This window comes from Centruroides sculpturatus, unplaced genomic scaffold (assembly GCF_000671375.1).
Source record: "Centruroides sculpturatus isolate CEXI.00-Female unplaced genomic scaffold, Cexi_2.0 scaffold263, whole genome shotgun sequence".
Lineage (NCBI taxonomy): Eukaryota > Metazoa > Arthropoda > Arachnida > Scorpiones > Buthidae > Centruroides > Centruroides sculpturatus.
In genome coordinates, this window is record NW_019384587.1 from 453,834 (window position 1) to 471,128 (window position 17,295).

A 17,295-nucleotide genomic window follows, 5' to 3' on the forward strand; every position below is an offset into this window, starting at 1 on the left:
AAACAAAAAAAATTCAGAACAAAATTTATTCCTTCTTTCTATTTTTAAAATTTCCTTACATACAAAAATACATATATCCAATTTTATATAATTATAAAAATATAAACAATTGCTGTATCATCAGGAGCACCCGCAGAATTTCGTCGAGAGACGAAAATTATGCTATTTATATCGATTAACCACCAACCAATTCACTAAAACCATGTTCTTTAAACAAGCGTGTTCCTACTTATCCATCTGTATGAAGGTAAATAATAAACACGTAAAAAAAAAAAAAAGCTATAATTCCAGCTACTCTCTAAAAGCTGAAGTTTTGAATATCCAGAACTTTACTAAAAACTTGTTTAAGACTAGGCAAGCGTTGTATTATAAATAATACAATGTCTTAAACAAGAACCAGGAGAATACTAGTCACGTTATGCATGAGACAACTATAGCAATTTCATGCGTAACGTGTAGGCGCAACGAGAGAATTCCTAGTTCCTGTTTAACAACTAGGCTGGATACTAGTCACGTTACACATAAAACAACTATAGTTATTTCATGCATAAAGTGACTATTAAAGTTAATATTTTCAACAGTTATAAAATATTACTGTATAAAATTGATATTGGAAAAAAGCAAAGAAAATTAAAAGAACAAGTCAAATTTCGGGAGGGACAATCGACTCCCAGTTCTTCTCTGTGCGTGCCCTCGTACAGCATACTCAACTATGACTTAAGCTATTTGCCTTTTTGATTTAATTTTATTGAATATCACATTTGTTCCGTTTCGTTTGTGTCGGGTTTCCTAGGAAAAAAATTACGTTTAAATGTCTTAAAAGTTAAAAGAAAAAATACACTAGAAATTAACTTACGACCACGGACAACTTAAGAATTTGAACTTCTTTCCATATTTTTCGCTTTCTTCGACCGTCTGCGGGAGGTGGGAATTTAACGTTTCGGGCAATAACAAGATTAAAACACCTCCAATTAATGAAAGAATTCCAAAGACGGTCAAAGGAAGAGCTCGTCCGTACGTCTCTGCCTGTATTAAAAATTAAGGGATAAAGAATTAGAAGTGTAACAGAATTAATATAATACACGAAATAATAGAAACATTATTTACCATATACAACAACTGAGGAGCTAAAATAAGTACAAAACCGGAAGTAAAAGAGCAGGTAGCCAGAGCCAAACTACGTAATACGGTGGGTACTAACTCGGATGCGAAAACATAAATGACAGCAAACGAGCCCGATATTCCCAACTTCCCGATATTCGATAAGGCAAACGTTGTCCACACGTAACCTGCGAGTATAAAAGTTTAGAAAAAAATTTCGATTTTTAAATTAAACCTTCGTGTAAAATGCGTACCGGATGGAATAAAACCGGTAGAGATGAGGGATGATCCGCCTAGTAGCATGGCAACGCACATGGTCCATCTCCTTCCTATTCTTTCCATAGTAAACCACGCTATTATTATTCCCGGTAGCTCTACTAGCGCAGAGATACAAAATGCCACGTAATCGTTAACCCCTAAAGACGTAGAACCCAGGGATAGTCCCGAATAATCAAAAGCGATGGCGATCCACACGAAATTAATTATAATGAATTTTTTCCTCAAATTAGGCGTTCTCACCAAGTCCAACAGAGACGGTTTCGGCTCTTTAGGGTTGTGTTCCACATTCACATCTTGCAGACTCTGTAAACACAAATTAAACATTTTTTAGAACACTGACGGGTTATATTTTCTATATTAAGCGTTCGATTTTACATATTTTGAAGCATATAATTATCCGCAATCACTCTCCGATATTATGCAGTAATTTACTAATATATCTTGTATATAAATCTCTAATAACATCAAACAATTTCAGGATATATAATTCGTTATTAGGTAAACCAGAAGTAGGAAACCTGTTCTAATCGTAAGGCTGCGTAAGTGTATGCACTCAACACGTGATCCACATTTTCAAAGATATTTAACTCAAAATTCTGATATAAAATGGTATAAATTTAATTTAGTTATCGTATCTAATGCGTGACCTTCCCTGTCGGAGATGGAGAAGCTGTGACCTTTTATGACTTCTATGCGGGCTCGTCAGAAGTCATAAAAGGTCGGGGGTTGTGTTTAAGAATAAATGACTAAGCACGTACGATTACGCTTATATTAAAGTTATTAATGGACTAGAAAATTAATAATTTTCTTGTCCATTAATAACATATTAATTTTCCACACATTTATCTACTATTTTGTGAATAAACTGCTATATAACTCATGATTAAAAATGAAGTGTTCCGTAAACTCGCCTGGAATATGATGTGTAATTATTGAAAATTTCCTATATTTGCACCCCATAATGGTTTGTCATAATTGTAACAATTGAAGCTATTATATTTCTGAGCCCATTTTTTAGTAATTATATTATCTTTATATTAATATTTTGACGACTTTAAATTTCTTTCAATAATAAACATCAAAATATATAAAAATATACTATATATTTTGCAGTTTCTTTTAATTAACTATCCGATTTACTCGTTGTCTGTTTTTAATACGTAATTAAATTTTAATTTTTAAATTCGTAAATCCGTTTCTAGATTTTAATATTTATTTATATAAGAGTTTGACCCTTCGAAGGTCCTTCCATTGGCTTCGAAGTAGAAACAGTTGTCATTCGCGTAGGCCTATTTAAGTAATAAATTTAAATGTTAATTTATAAATGTCGAAATTTTCCTTCGCAGAAACAAAACTGAATAATTAAATTTGCAAATTATTCATTTAGAGCTTGCTTTTTGTAATTTTAGAGTATCTGCCACTATAAAAAATTTAGTTTAAGCACTTAAGAAGTTGGCTACAGAATCCGTAAAGATGCATTAAAAATATGGGGAAATGCGGACAAGATCTAATAAAACAATCGAGGGAACAAAGTGAATTTATCGAATGCTAAAACTCGCCATCGACAAGCTGAACGAAATTCTCAATAATTGAATTCCTCGGTCGACAATTGATGGACTTGTAAGCCTTCCAGGAGTAGTTGTGAGGTCTTGGCGATGATATCTATAGAATGCGAAATTTTAATAACTTCGTCCAATATCACTGCAGAACTGTTTTACTTTAAGATAATTTATCGCCGAATTGTTTTACCTATCTTATCAATTTGCCAGTAAATTAACAATATCTTATTGTTTCTTATATTTATATTTGAATTGCGATAAAGAATGCGGCGAATATAATCTATCCATCAAACGTCTTCTTAGAGAATAACGCATTTTTCTGTCAATCTGGCATTACTCTTTCATTTTAAGTAACTCGAACTGACAATAAACGTAACATAAGCGTAATAAGCGTAACATAAGCGTAATAAGCGTAACATAAACTTTACGTAACACCCAGCTGCTAGAATTTCGAACTGTCAAGGTTCGATATTACGTAAATTTAAAGAGCGTCGTCCTAAGATAAATTTATAACGGACAAGTAAGGTATTATTAGTGATAATTAATTTAATTTATTACTTAAAAGCTATAAATATGTTCAGGAATACGAGAATTTCTTATCATTTTCAAGACTAATAAAATAAATCTTAATCTTATTCTTTTATCATTTAAAGATAACGAATATTTCTTGTCTGAAACGTAATATCAAGTTCTATAATTAAATCGGACAATCTTCTGTAGAAATCTTGAATTTCTACAGAAGATTGGCCTTGGGGGTCGCGAAGCCTTAAACGGGGGTCGCGGGTAAAAGAAAAAGACAAGTGTTTGTAGGTCCTACACTACATTAAAAAAATTACAATTTCAGCCCACACCACCCCAGAAAAGCATAGCCAAAAAAGTGTTGAGCTGATTTGCAAAAAGAAATAAAAAGTAAAAAAGTAGAAGCTGAAAATTCTGATCGTAAAAAAAATAAAATAAAAGGTAAACAGCTCCCTGTGCCCAATGTTATAATTAAAGGAAGTTTGATACTTTATGTGTGTTAAATTATTGTCGATTCTTCTGAAATTTTCATTTTAATCAACAATAATTTGTCTCAACAGAAAGAAAATTAAATACATAGTTTTTAAAATCACTGATATAGTTTTAATATGGCCCTAGGGGGGTCGCCAGAATTTTTTAACTTGTAAAGTGGTCGCGTATTCAAGAAGGCTGAAAAACACTGATTTACAAAATTGCGCCCTTAAGAAGAAAAAAAAAAAAAATAGAACGTTTGCTATTTTATACTGTGTTTATATGATGAGTATTTAAAATTCCGTGTTATATTTTAGAGCATTTTAAACTCGTCCACAAGTTATATTCATTCTGTATACTGTACCGTAGACCACTGCAGAAACGCAATCACAATAAGGAGTGAGCTATGCCGATTGCAGATTATTCGTGTGAAAATTGTTATCTATAGAAGAAAATTAATATAAAGTTTGACAAGCATTAAATTATCCTTCAGGAATAGGACTAGATATATTGAAAGCATCTCCCTGTACGGAACAGAAATGAACATTGTAAGTATTCATTTTTTCAACGTCGAAAGTGGAAAATTTGTTAAACATTTCCTAGAAATCAATAGAAAAGATAACGAGTAATTCCCGAACTTTTAACAGTTATTAAACATAAATTTCAATATAGGAACATTGAAATTTGTGGTTAGTAAAGTGTTAATCGCGCAACTTTTGAAAATACCCTACTCAACGATACCATTTGTTAATATTTAATATCATAAGTCATTTATTAGGTTTTTAAAATTTAAAAGTATGCAATTCGATTTACTGATACGCCAATCTTTAATTTTAGACTTAACAAACGGCGAAAGGGACCTTAACTATTACACGGTGCTCGACATAAATATAGACACCTTTACAAAATGAGCGTTTCAAGAAGACTAGGCACATTAAACCGCAGATGACTAATGGCTGCAGCACTAAATGCCCTCAAACCATCACACTACTAACTTTGACCATCCGGATGAATAGAATGGATATTGGCAAGATTTAAGAAAATTCTCCATGTTTCTAAGCGTAACTTTGTGGAGGTAATCTGATTTGGGGGCATTTAGCTCTGCAGGAAAATTTCTTTAAGCTTCTGTTTCATCAAGAATGAACGGCTCAGATTATTAATTGGCTCTTGTCGATAACTTCCTGCCATTTCTTCAATGACACCAGTACAAGATAATGTCAGCTTCTATTTTAGTATCCTCCAGTGGTAATAACGATCTTGAAGATGGGAATTGGCCAGATGCTCTCAGACCCCAACTCCATGAAAAACTTGGGAATTCTCGCGAGAAAAGTATACGCGGATAACCATACTTTTACATCAGTCGAACGGCTGAAAATGCGATTCTGTAGGCCTAAGATGGATGTGAAGACCTAAAAAATCTTTTTCGGAGGATGTCCAACAAAATAAAAACCAATTATCAACACTGACGTTTCGTGACTTTTGTGTTCTTTTTTTCTAATGTTGAAAATACGCATTGTAAAAAACAATTTATGATTATAATAAGTGAACAATTTGATATTTTTTTGTGATACTTACATAACTTATTTATCATTTTAGTTGGGTTATTGACAATTAGTTATCGGCGTTTTAATATTCCTAGTTTGTCTGTAATGCCATTTTGCAAAGGTGTGTATATTTAGGTCGAGCACTAACACAGTCCTCGACATGCATGCATAACAGTACTACTTTCCTATTGTAATACATAGTAGGAAAGGAGAAAATTTCTTCACCATTAAAGTGAATAAGCAGTTCTGAAATTTATTCCACGTAGTTTATAGTTTTTTGTCACTGTTTATTTAAAGTTAACGCAATTTAAATACCTGTCGACTAATAATTTCACATGCTCTAACGATTGGAGGAATTTTTAATTTACATAAAATATTAATAACATTTTAAATTTCGTCCTTTTTTTGATCCATTTCGAGTATCTTTCATCCATTGTTAATCGATTGTTAATTATTTACAAAAATGACTGCATCGAACACCGCTTATTTGTATAAAAAATATTTAGTTTACAGTTTATATTTTTATTGTGAAAGTTTATTGATTTAATTTAATAATATAAACCCATTCGTAGTATTATTATGATTCGTAGTATTATTATGATTCTAACATGCTTCCGTAGGTAGTAAATCTACACTTCTAGATATCGCGTTACGCTTCAAACCCTGCCAACTCATAGCCTATATGATAAATTATATTGCTCGTATATTATTTAAACGTTAAAAAAATATGATTTAGTATAGAAATAGTATCGAATTCACGTAGTAGAGATGATAATTACCGCCAAGTTTTGCAGATAATCTTCCGGAAGTGTCTTTCCATTGAATTTCGCAATTTTCTGAATGACACACTCTGCTTTCTCCAAATGATTGTGGCTTAGATACCATCTGGGAGATTCCGTTACGAACCTAAAAATTCCAGAAACATAAAATGTTATATAAATATAATTTGAATCGCAGGATTTATTCTAGAATTTCGTATATAGGCTTATATTCAATTCGAAGTCATTTAAATCGCAATATGTTCGATATGTTTGTGCTCAATTTCAATGATCTTTGCACCGCAAAAGAGAATTGACTAGCCGCATATTCACCAAAATCTTAGATCCTTTATAGAGATATCTCTAGAACAGAACGTACCGAACCAACTCAACAACTGAAGATCTCCAGTCACCAGATTTTAAACTTGGTATCTTTTGTGTTAACTTGCGTGTTAAAATGTGTTATATAACAACGAATCACTCAAAACATTTATGTAAAATAGTAAAATAAGGGATTTAAAAAAACACCGAGTTTGACACAGATTCTAGTATTTTTGATGGAGAGATTTATGCAAAACTTTTCTATTAATCATCGTTTAATATGCTTCAAGCGTTATTGAGTTACCAGTTATCTGCCTTTGGTTCGACTGACGTTGAACACGATATGTCAATTATACTGATCTTATCCGGACAAATTCTGATTTTTCTGTACGGGATCGATTACTTTGCATATCTACTGTAACGTGTTACGCAACTCTTCCATCATTAAAGCGTATTATATATTAATGACTGGTACTCCCGCGGTTCCGAACAGTTAAAAGTACATTTAATTTCTGGTTATTTTAATTGTTTGGTGGTTGTTTCCACCGATAGAAAATGTTTAAAACGCGCTTCCATTCCTAAGATAAATCATTTTCTGTCATAAATTTGCAAATTGTCGGAGGAAATGAAGGAATGTTCGAAGTTTTAAACGTCAGTAGCTTAATTAGTTGTCTGGGAAAAATCCTACAGAATGTTGTCGAGTCGGTGATTATCTCGCTATCGATCCGTCGCCTTTGTCCACTTTGTTTACCAACTCTCCCTTCTGATATCGATAAACGGGGGAAGAAGATTTTGGCGTTGGAGTGAAAAAATTAAATACAAGTTTTACGCGCGCAATTTTGATTTACGTGTCGTTACGTAAATGTCGCCGAGTTCGATAGAACTTTTACTACGGAGCTAATGAAAGACCGAGGTCGAATTGTTTATGTTCTCTACATTGCCAAGTAGTAACATGCCAAGTCATCCTCGCAGGAGTGACCTTGTTAAAATTCGACGATCTCAGATTTTGCCCGTTGCCGGCCAAAAATTTGACGTATTCCCTTCGTAAACAACACTATCTATTGCAACGTCAAGAATACCAAGGCAACTGCCACTCGACTTCGAGCCTCCTACAGTTTAAATTAAAATAATAATTTTTTGCGTAACGTTTCCCGTTTATTCCGTAGGATATATTGCTTATGTGAAGCATCGTTCCGTGTGAAAACTTGTAAAGGAAATTCAGGGACTTACCACCAGTAGACTAGAAGAATAGCGAAAGGTAGTGACGTGGCCAGGGCCAGGTAAACCCAATTTCTAATTAAGTAAGCGATGCCCGCCAGAAGCATCATGGAAAAAGAGAAGAAGATGCAATATAACATGCCGCAACGAGCCCGTCTTTCGGGGATCATCAATTCTATGGCTGAAAATAAACGATTTTAGTGATTTACAACATTTTATTTAGTATTAAAAATACACACCTTACCCATAATAAATGATATTCTATAAAGAGAAGGAAATCCGAGGCCCAAAAGAGCCCTGCATCCGACGTAGAAGGAATAGTTTGGAGAAAATACAGATATAAAACTGATAGCAAAATCAACCAAAATGATGATGAGTAACGTCGGTTTTCTACCAAATCTAAAAGAAAAGAGGGAATTGTTATAAGGCTGCAATGCAAGGGGGTAGTTTGGAGGCTGCAAAATGCGTCTTGCAACCTTTGGCCAAAACGTATGGAAACTAGCAGCGTCGAGAAATATACAGTACTTATTTACTCCTTTTATTATAATTATGCGGTAAAAGACATTGAAAAACGCTTCGGAACCAACCTATCACCCACGTATCCGTAAATAGCATTTCCAAATAAGCTTCCCGCGTAGAACACAGACATGGCTAAAGAAGTCATCCAGCTCCTGTCGCAGACTACGTCCATCTGAAATATTTTGAAATATTATATTTTAAAATAGTTTACTACACAAAAGTTCTATATAAAACATAGATTCACGGGATTGGAACTTCTAATTTCTTCTTTTCTATTATACTTCGGAATTACGTTTCGCTACAAATAAATCTTTCGTTTAATAAGCGAAACATAAGTCCGAAGTTACGTTTTGCTTGGTGGTTACTCGATTGTTAGAAGAGAAACGCCGTTAACAGCAATCTTCATCGGTAAACAAACACTCTTAAGAATTGTTTCGCAAACCAAAACAATTTAACTAATGGTGTGACATTCGATATTTTGTCCAAATTCATCGAAGAATATTATGCGAAATCGCCAAAGTCAATCAAGAAAACAATCGCCGTTATTCGCGAATAATGATTGTTAATTCGGAGCCAATTCTTGGGGCAGACCATAAATTACGTAACGTAGATACGGATGGGTGGGGATGGGGTAATCGTTACGTAATACTAGGATCTAAACCCTTGGGTTAATAGAACGATTCATTTTTGTTTCTGAAGCGCTGCGTAGCGAACCGTACTGGTTATGTCACTGCTTAGTACGTTACTCACGTAATTAATAAAATAATGTAACGCTTGGTACTCCTTGCGCGAACGGTGTTCGACAGAAATATAGACACCTTTGCAAAATGCGCGTTATAAGAAGACTATGCATATTAAACCGCCGGTGTAAGTATCATTAAAAAATATCAACTTGCTTGCTTATTTAAATATAAAAAATCATATATTATTGTTTTTAACAGTTACACAAATATAGACACCCCGAGTCTATTTACCTGTTAGGTCAAAAAGGACACGAAAAAGTCACGAAACGTCAGTGTTGATAATTGGTTTTTATTTTGTTGGACATCCTCCGAAAAAGATTTTTTAGGTCTTCACATCCATCTTAGGCCTACAGAATCGCATTTTCAGCTGTTCGACTGATGTAAAAGTATGGTTATCCGCGTATACTTTTCTCGCGATAATTTCCAAGTTTTTCATGGAGTTGGGATCTGGGAGCATCTGGCCAATCCCCATCATCAAGATCGTTATTACCACTGGAGGATACTAAAATAGAACATGGCATTATCTTGTACTGGTATTGTTGAAGAAATGGCAGGAAGTTATCGACAAGAGCCAATTAATAATCTGAGCCGTTCATTCTTGATGAAACAGAAGCTTAAAGAAATTTTCCTGCAGAGCTAAATGCCCTCAAATCAGATTACCTCCACAAAGTTACGCTTAGAAACACGGGAAATTTTCTTAAATCCTACCAGTATCCATTCTATTCATCCGGACGGTCAAAGTTAGTAGTGTGATGATTTGGGGGACAGAAGTAGAGGAGGTAGTCCAACAGAATATTTCAAGTAACAAATAAAAACAAACGCCTAACCAATTAATAATAATAGTAATGTTTCATAACTTTTATGTCTTTTTTCAACGTTGAAAATAAACATTGTGAAATAACCAATTATTAAAATAAGCAAACAATTTGATATTTATTTTGTGATATTTATATAAATTGTTCATCGTTTTATTTCTTATCGACTCAAGTAAAATGATTGATTGTACGGCGCATTTTGCAAAGGTGTCTGTATTTATTTGAAGCCCTTAGCGCAATTACGGGGTTACATATGCGTTATGTAATTTTCTACGTGCGACGAAACATTACGTAATTTATGGAGATCCCTTTCCAAATATGTTTTGTCGCAAAAATTCTTCAATACTATCGGTAACTGCAACATGTAGACCCTAAACGCGTTTCTTTATTGCCATCGAATATTACTCTTTTTTTTTTAACTCTCCGTTCTGCAGGTGTAAGAGGGCCATTTTAATCATCCCCATCATAGATTCCGCTAGGCCCACAATGGGAGCGGCTAGGGACGGGTCAACATATCTGGGGACTAGTGTCCGTCCCCAGATATGTCGACCCGGATTCGGATTCTCGCCAGGATTCGATCCCCCGGATAGTGGTAAAATATCAATTCATGTGCCTTTATGCCCTTATTTACTGTATAAAATATAAATGTCTACTAGGACAGAGCTTAGTAATAGGACTTAGTAATTACTAAGCTCTGTCCTATTAGACATTTGTATAACAAACTGGTAAAATATCACTTTACTCCATTGGCGTAACGCTGATTTCTTCTATGCGAGACCACCACGTAACAATTTCCAGAAACCTTAACTTCGTATTGAATTTTTGACGCCCGATAACGTGTCACCATAGACTAAACGCCTTTATTATTTTATCGATTATCTTTGGTTTCACTCAAAGGGCTCGTCACGAGATATTTAATGCTCCCGGTACATACTACAGAGGGAGGAAGACGTTGTTATTGTCACATCTTCCCCGAGTGGCACAACACTTCTTCCGCCTACGAGCTCGTATCCTCCAATACACCTGGTAAAGAAATATTGGCGTGACGAAATTAAACAGACTTTGTCCGCCTTTATACCTCACACCAAGGCTATTTAGCGCATAATAATAATTTATACCCTTGTGTAATTATAACTTTAGTTTCTCTTATTTCATTTCTGTCAGAAATAGGTTTTTATCGAAATATTCTAGAATGCGAGTCGCGTCACGCGCCACCTAAAGGAATTCTAGAACTCGGTCAATGCGTTTAAAGTGCGCGCTCTATTGATCTAGATTCGCGTTATGCTGCGGGAAGCAAAACTGGAAAAACTTTGCACATGTTTTTGAATTAAAAAAGCACGTGTGAACGACAAATGAAACAATTAATTAAAGATCTCGCACGCGACGAGATTCCAGAATTTTTTTTTCGTAGAAACCGGTTGCCACGCAGTTCGACCACGAGACAGTTTAATCCGGGTTAAGGTCGAAGACGACGCGTTACCTGGTGCACTTTACGCGTCTCGAAACGGATCGATTCGAACCGCGCGGGCGGACGCACGTCGCCCATTAATTGGGCCTGAGAGCGACGCGACGCGAAGCGCCGATCGATACCTACGTTTATTTTGCCACACCGAAATAGCGTAAGTATCGCTTGTTTGGTAGAAACGTGGTGTTCGGAAGGTGAGAGCTATACTCACCTGCGTCACTAGCGTTTCGTGATAGAGCGAACGGTCGTAGTTCCAACCGTATCGACAATCGGTTCGAGGCCATTCCGCATCGGCCCCCGTCACCCCCCTCTCCAGTAAAGCAGTGTAGTTGACGTCGTACATCTGACATCGACTGTAGACCAGTTGCCCGTCCCTAATTTCGGTGGGAAGACTTAGATTCTTGATCGTTTCCGGCGAGGAAATCGCCTCTTCCAGTTGGGGCACGCGACACCAGTGGTCGGGGGTGGCCGAGAGAAAGACCACGTTGAAGAGGACCAGGACGCTCATGATGGAGCAAGGCACCGACAGAAGATAGAAGACCAGTTTCTGGTACCTCTGTCGGTGGCCCATGTCGCCTAGGATGTCGTCGAAATCCATGGCGACTCTTTCTCTCCCGACGATCCGATCCTTCTGCCTACCCGAAACGTGACTTTTCTTCTTTTAGAGCGCGGCGCCACCTATCCGCGATCGAACGCGCGCCGATACGACGCCGCGCCGCGCTGGAAGAAAGCGTGTCGACTTAATTAATGCGAAGGAAACTTGAAGAAAAACTAACGTTTTCCCTCTCTTCGAGGAAAATTCGACGCGTTAACACAATAATAATAATAATACTAATAATAATAACGAAACTGTTATTGTAAATCGCATTTATTTATAAAAAGAATTATTTTTAAATATCCGTTGGAAGTGGTACAGTGTGTAATTCCTGATGTTAAATGAAAATATGTCACCGGTAAATTAAATTTTTGAAATGTTTCGACCCAATTATAAATCTCGATATTTTTCTCGGCAGCAACCAGCCAAAGATAATAAAGGATAGATTTTGGGAATATTCCAAATTATGTCACAGTTTAAAATTACCGAATTTAAAAAAAGAGGACGATTTTATTGGTCAAAAATCGGACTCGCTCTTAAAATTTGCCCAATAAACGCGTTTTCATGATGACGTAACGATTCAACTTCCGGTCTCACGCTTTACGAAACTTCCTTCGTCTGCGGAATACGTTTAAACGCATTTATAGCCAAATTCGATGTTGTAGTAATTAAATTTTGCGATAAGAAAAACCGCCAATTGATATTATTTATTAATCCAACGGAAGAAATTCGAAATATCAAGTATACACATCCTATTTTGATTTGTTCGAGAGATCGGATTGCCTAGTGTGCCATTTTCGCCATGTTTTATCGGCACTTTCAAACGAAATTTACGGTTCATCAGACTTTTTCCCATTTAAATTTCCCGCTAATGTACCCTTATTTTGAATTACTTCCGTAAAACAATGCTACTAAAACCAAAAAATCTCTATGGTCAAAGAAAATCGGACGAGTCTCGAATTCTGCCTCCTTGCGTCATAAAAAATATCTTAATACTTGATACTTCGTCTTTTAATTATTATCGTAACCCGTTATTTCTGTAAATTGTGCCATTTACGGTATCTAATTATTGTCTTCTTTTGAGGCTTATACTGTAATTGCAATTTTAACACCGAAACTCGGTAGGAGTTTAACACACAACGCACTAACTTTTGACGCACGTAATCTCCGCATTTCTGACGTCTTTGTGCACCAGAAGTATCGTATGGAGACGGATTCCGAACGTGTCCAATTTAAGTGCAAAGTAACGAAATAAAACGTAATTAAATAAAATGAAAAGACGACAAAACAGAGATTAAAACGAATTACTCAAAAAATTTATTTTGTACAGAAAAATTACAGAGGTCGACTTTACTACTACTAATTGACGAAGCGAAACGGACGATGGGACCTCGCGACTCGTTAAGACCCTTTCGGACACTTCCGTTTCAGGTTTCGGCCACTTTCTGTTGTTTGTCGTCACCGGGTTTGTCTTTTTCGTCTAGACTTTGGTTCCATCCCCTCAGTCCCTTGGGCAGGACAGTGTCCTCGTCCAGAGATCCCGTCCCTTCCACGAACTCTTCGTAGGTCGACTTCTCCGGGAAGGGTCTCTTGCCCAGCAATTCGATCATGTCCTGTCGACTCAGAATCTCCTTCTCTAACAGCCTCAACGCCACCTGAAAAAGTATAAGTGAACTTCGATGTCAAATTTCCCACAGGGAGCGTAGATTTTGGCGAAATCCGGGTCTTACCTTCTCCACGTTGTCCTTGTGTTTGGTCAGAAGTTCAACCGTGTGATCGTAGGCCGACTGGACGAGTTTTCTGACTTCCGCGTCGATGATCTGAGCCGTCTCTTCGCTGTAAGGCTTGTCTAGTACCACATCACCCGGTTGGGGGAGATCGAAGGACAGATGCCCCACTTTTTCGCTCATTCCGAAATGCACCACCTGAAAAAGGAGTAAATTTTCATTCTTCCCGAAACTCCAATACTTAAGTGTAGCGCCGAAGAACAGAAGAGAGAGATGTTTTGACGGCTTCAAATTTTCTATTGTTTCAACGTCAAAAATTTGGTGAGTTGAAACGCGACAGTTATTTTATCGATCGACTAAATACGTGCACCAATAATTGTCGAGTGAAAATTTTTTGGTCACGCGTGGCAAAAAACGTTAGAAATATTGAAAATAACGGGTTCCTTGCACCTTTTTGACAAATTTTTACTTGAAAACCGAAACTGCTATTTGAAACATTTTTGGTAATTTAATATAATTGTAAAAATTGTTTTAATTGTCTCCGTCCTCGTTCCAGGGAGGTTTGAGTTTCAGTTTGTTTTAAGTTATGGCAACGCAACACTTGGGCGATCTGCCTAAGGAGGATGCCTTCCGGGAGGTCTTTTTAAGGGAAACTGGTCCCTATTTAGGCATTACAGACGTGGAGAAAACCTGGAAAACTCCACGTGGCCAGCCCGTCCGAGCAAGACGCGAACCCGAACTCCTAGTGTTCAGAAAACGAAGACCGCTTGGCCACTGGTGGACCTCGTTCAAAGGGTTGTGAATCGGTGTTTAAAATTCCATCCTCAACGGGACTGGGACAGAGAATCTTATTTAAAAAAACACCTAACGCGCGTACGACGGGTTTAACGAATGCAACATTTTCAAAATATTATTTTTTTTTACCAAACACCAATTGAATTTGTTGCAATACATAACACTAAATAGAGTAATATCTCGGTTTTTGTTGATTTCGGTTATCGTCGATTGCCTCAGATATCGTTGGCGTGCTCACGACCTCGCTGTTAATTTTGCGATACCACGCGTTTTCCTGCTCAGTGAGGCAATGTTTCTTGTGTAAGTATTATCCCACGTATCTAGCCAAATAAGGCATATTCAAAATATCAGCGTACAGTCAGCATCTCTGTTCAAAATCTAAGATAACTTCCGGTTGCTGCCAGCCTGCTTATAGCAAACTGCAAGTCTTTTTTGGTGCTCCATACACCAATAAACAAGATGGCAGCCACCACGAGTCTCGTGTTTTATTTTGCGTTGACAATTTTGAATTTAATTTATTTGTTGATGAATAAATCCTGAATAAATTAATACTCGGTTAGTACATTAATAGAATATTTTAACATACTACAGTAGAGCATCGATTATCCGACTCAATTGGGGACTGGGGTTGGTCGGATAATTGAAAAGTATGAAAAAAATCCATTATTAGTGTAGTATATTGTTATATCCCATATAATTAGTATATCGCTATTAATCTACTTCGCGTTGAATTTTCCTCCATGATAAGCCTATCAAATTTTAAAATAATAATAATCGTCGCTATTGTATCGTTAAAAATTAGAAAATTAAGCCTCGTTTAAATACTGGCTCCCTTTCATCGTCGATCCAGTGTTGCCAGCTAAAACACGTAAAAATATTATTAAAGTAGCCAAGACATAGCCAAACATTGTAGCGCCACAACACTAGCGGACACTTGAATTTGCCGACTAGAACGCGGTCGGTTAACCGAGGTGACGGTTAATCGGGGGGTCGGATAATCGATGCTCTACTGTATTACATTTACGTAAGACATCACAATTTTTTTACTTGTTAAAGTGTAATCTTGCGATTTATTTATTAAATTATTTAAAACTCCTATTAAAATTGAAAAAATCTTTATCCCTATTTCTGTTTTCGAAATATTCATTTTTAATTAAGCTATTCTCTTTAAATAAGTTCAAAAATAAATTTAACGTAACGTGGAAGTTCACATCATTCGCCATTTTTATTGTTTTTCTCTCCCGAAATTCCCGGCAGTCAGCGTGTGTGTTCTCTAGAACAGTGTTCCGCAACCGTGTGCTGTCACAAAGGTGAAGGTGTGACGTAAACTTTTACATATTCTATTAATTTCAAGTTTTATTTATAAATTTTTATCATAGTTGATGTGTCTTTTATGCTTGCATTTCATTCTCTGCCGCAGCACTGATGAAATAAGACGATGTTTGTTTATTCTTTATTACAAGCCGCACATTTTTTATGTATTCGAAGAAATTAAATGTAAAATAAATTTACTCACAGGTGTTGGTCTGTTTAGTAATAATAATAATAATAGGTTAGTGGCATTATGTAATTCTATTAATAGTATCATATCACATGTTTTTGAGGAAAATATTTTGGTGAGCCACAAGAGAAAAAAGGTTGCGGAACACTGCTCTAGAAAATGCCAGTGGTTGCGTCACTTCCAGCAGCATCTCACTGGATTGATGCTGAGATTTTAAATAGCCCAATTCCATTGCTTTCCTTTCCTTTTAGCTCCATCTTGGGAAATGCCATGTTAAATGTTCATTTATTCTTTACATCAGTCTTTTATATTTATTTTATATTAATTTCTTATTGTTTTTAGTATTAAACACTAAATTTATTCTCTATAAAATGTGTTTTGGTATGTATTTTGGAGTGTCTAGAACAAATTAATTGGATTTACATTGATTCATTTGGAAATAATTGCCTCAGATTTTGTCGATTGTTTTCAGATGGATTAGCAACAAAAACCAAAATATCACTATATTTGATTAAACTAGCAGTTTTATGACAAATGTTATCAGCTGAAACATTAACAACTTTATATTAATTTCTTGTTTTTAGTATTAAACACTAAATTTATTCTCTATAAAATGTGCTTTGGTATGTATTTTGGAGTGTCTAGAACGAATTAATTGGATTTACATTGATTCATATGGAAATAATTGCCTTGGTTTTTGTCCGTTTTGGATTTCACCAATTGTTTTTGGACGAATTATCCACGAAAACCGAGGTATCACTGTATTTGTTTCGTAACTCAGTATACGTATAGCCATCATCTATGGCATAAATTATTTTATTCTCTGCGACAAATGGATACTATTCAACTAAACTAAACTAAAGGAAACTAGAGTAATAAATGTTAATTTTAAAAGTTTTTTGTCTTCTCTAAAACTTCTCTAAAAATCTACATTTTCCAGCGCTAATTTTTAGAACCCAAGAAGAAACCCAAAAGAAGGTATGATGGAAGTAAGCAAGACAACTGTATGACACCAGTTCCTTTTTCAGAAATTTTTAAAAATTTTAATTGAATGTTTTGTGTTTTTTAAAAGGACTTTTTGTAAACTTTATGGCGACAAGTAGCCTAAAAAGGAAGGTCAGTCGCCGAAAATGTTTTAGTCTTGGAACACAAGTAATAAATGGTGATCCTTTTTGGACAGTTTTGTCTTCAATTTTATTTTATTTAAAAGTTTTTATTATTCGTCGACCTCGTGGAAATTTTAACGACCATCTAATTATGTAATTTTCCTCTTACTTTAAGAAAAAATCAAGGTAAACGAAAAAATGTTTATGCAACTTTTTTGTTCCATTAATTACCCGTTAGTTTCTTAACAACATTTAAGTG

The 17,295-nt window shown here is 35.6% G+C and overlaps 2 protein-coding genes across 3 annotated transcripts in view; both read right to left on the bottom strand.

The window, feature by feature from the left end:
* Nucleotides 1–12: 12 nt before the first annotated feature.
* LOC111624659 (carcinine transporter-like) lies at nucleotides 13–11,992 on the bottom strand. The gene is made up of 9 exons (XM_023367564.1): nucleotides 11,524–11,992; nucleotides 8,358–8,461; nucleotides 8,015–8,169; nucleotides 7,783–7,951; nucleotides 6,253–6,379; nucleotides 1,356–1,683; nucleotides 1,108–1,289; nucleotides 857–1,026; nucleotides 13–789 (listed from the first exon to the last, which is right to left on the bottom strand). Exons 1-9 carry the CDS (start codon nucleotides 11,908–11,910, stop codon nucleotides 756–758), a joined length of 1,656 nt encoding a protein of 551 aa, XP_023223332.1. The 5' UTR covers nucleotides 11,911–11,992; the 3' UTR covers nucleotides 13–755.
* A 1,209-nt stretch (nucleotides 11,993–13,201) lies between these two features.
* Nucleotides 13,202–17,295, bottom strand: part of LOC111624662 (AFG3-like protein 2) — a 43,968-nt gene continuing 39,874 nt past the window's right edge. For both annotated transcript variants that reach the window (XM_023367567.1, XM_023367566.1), the window contains 2 exons: nucleotides 13,638–13,832; nucleotides 13,202–13,562 (listed from right to left, as the gene is read on the bottom strand). In XM_023367567.1, coding sequence (XP_023223335.1) covers nucleotides 13,335–13,562; nucleotides 13,638–13,832 — 423 coding nt within the window. In that variant the 3' untranslated portion in view covers nucleotides 13,202–13,334. The remainder of the gene's footprint in view (nucleotides 13,563–13,637; nucleotides 13,833–17,295) is intronic.

Bases quoted from the DNA above. Each gene is read 5' to 3' on its own strand.
- LOC111624659 (XM_023367564.1), bottom strand. From the start codon at position 11,910: ATGGATTTCGACGACATCCTAGGCGACATGGGCCACCGACAGAGGTAC. The intron at 8,462-11,523 runs GTGAGTATAGCT...AAAATATTTCAG, and splicing joins ACGAAACGCTAGTGACGCAG to ATGGACGTAGTCTGCGACAG. The intron at 6,380-7,782 runs GTAAGTCCCTGA...TGGAATTTTTAG, and splicing joins ATTCTTCTAGTCTACTGGTG to GTTCGTAACGGAATCTCCCA.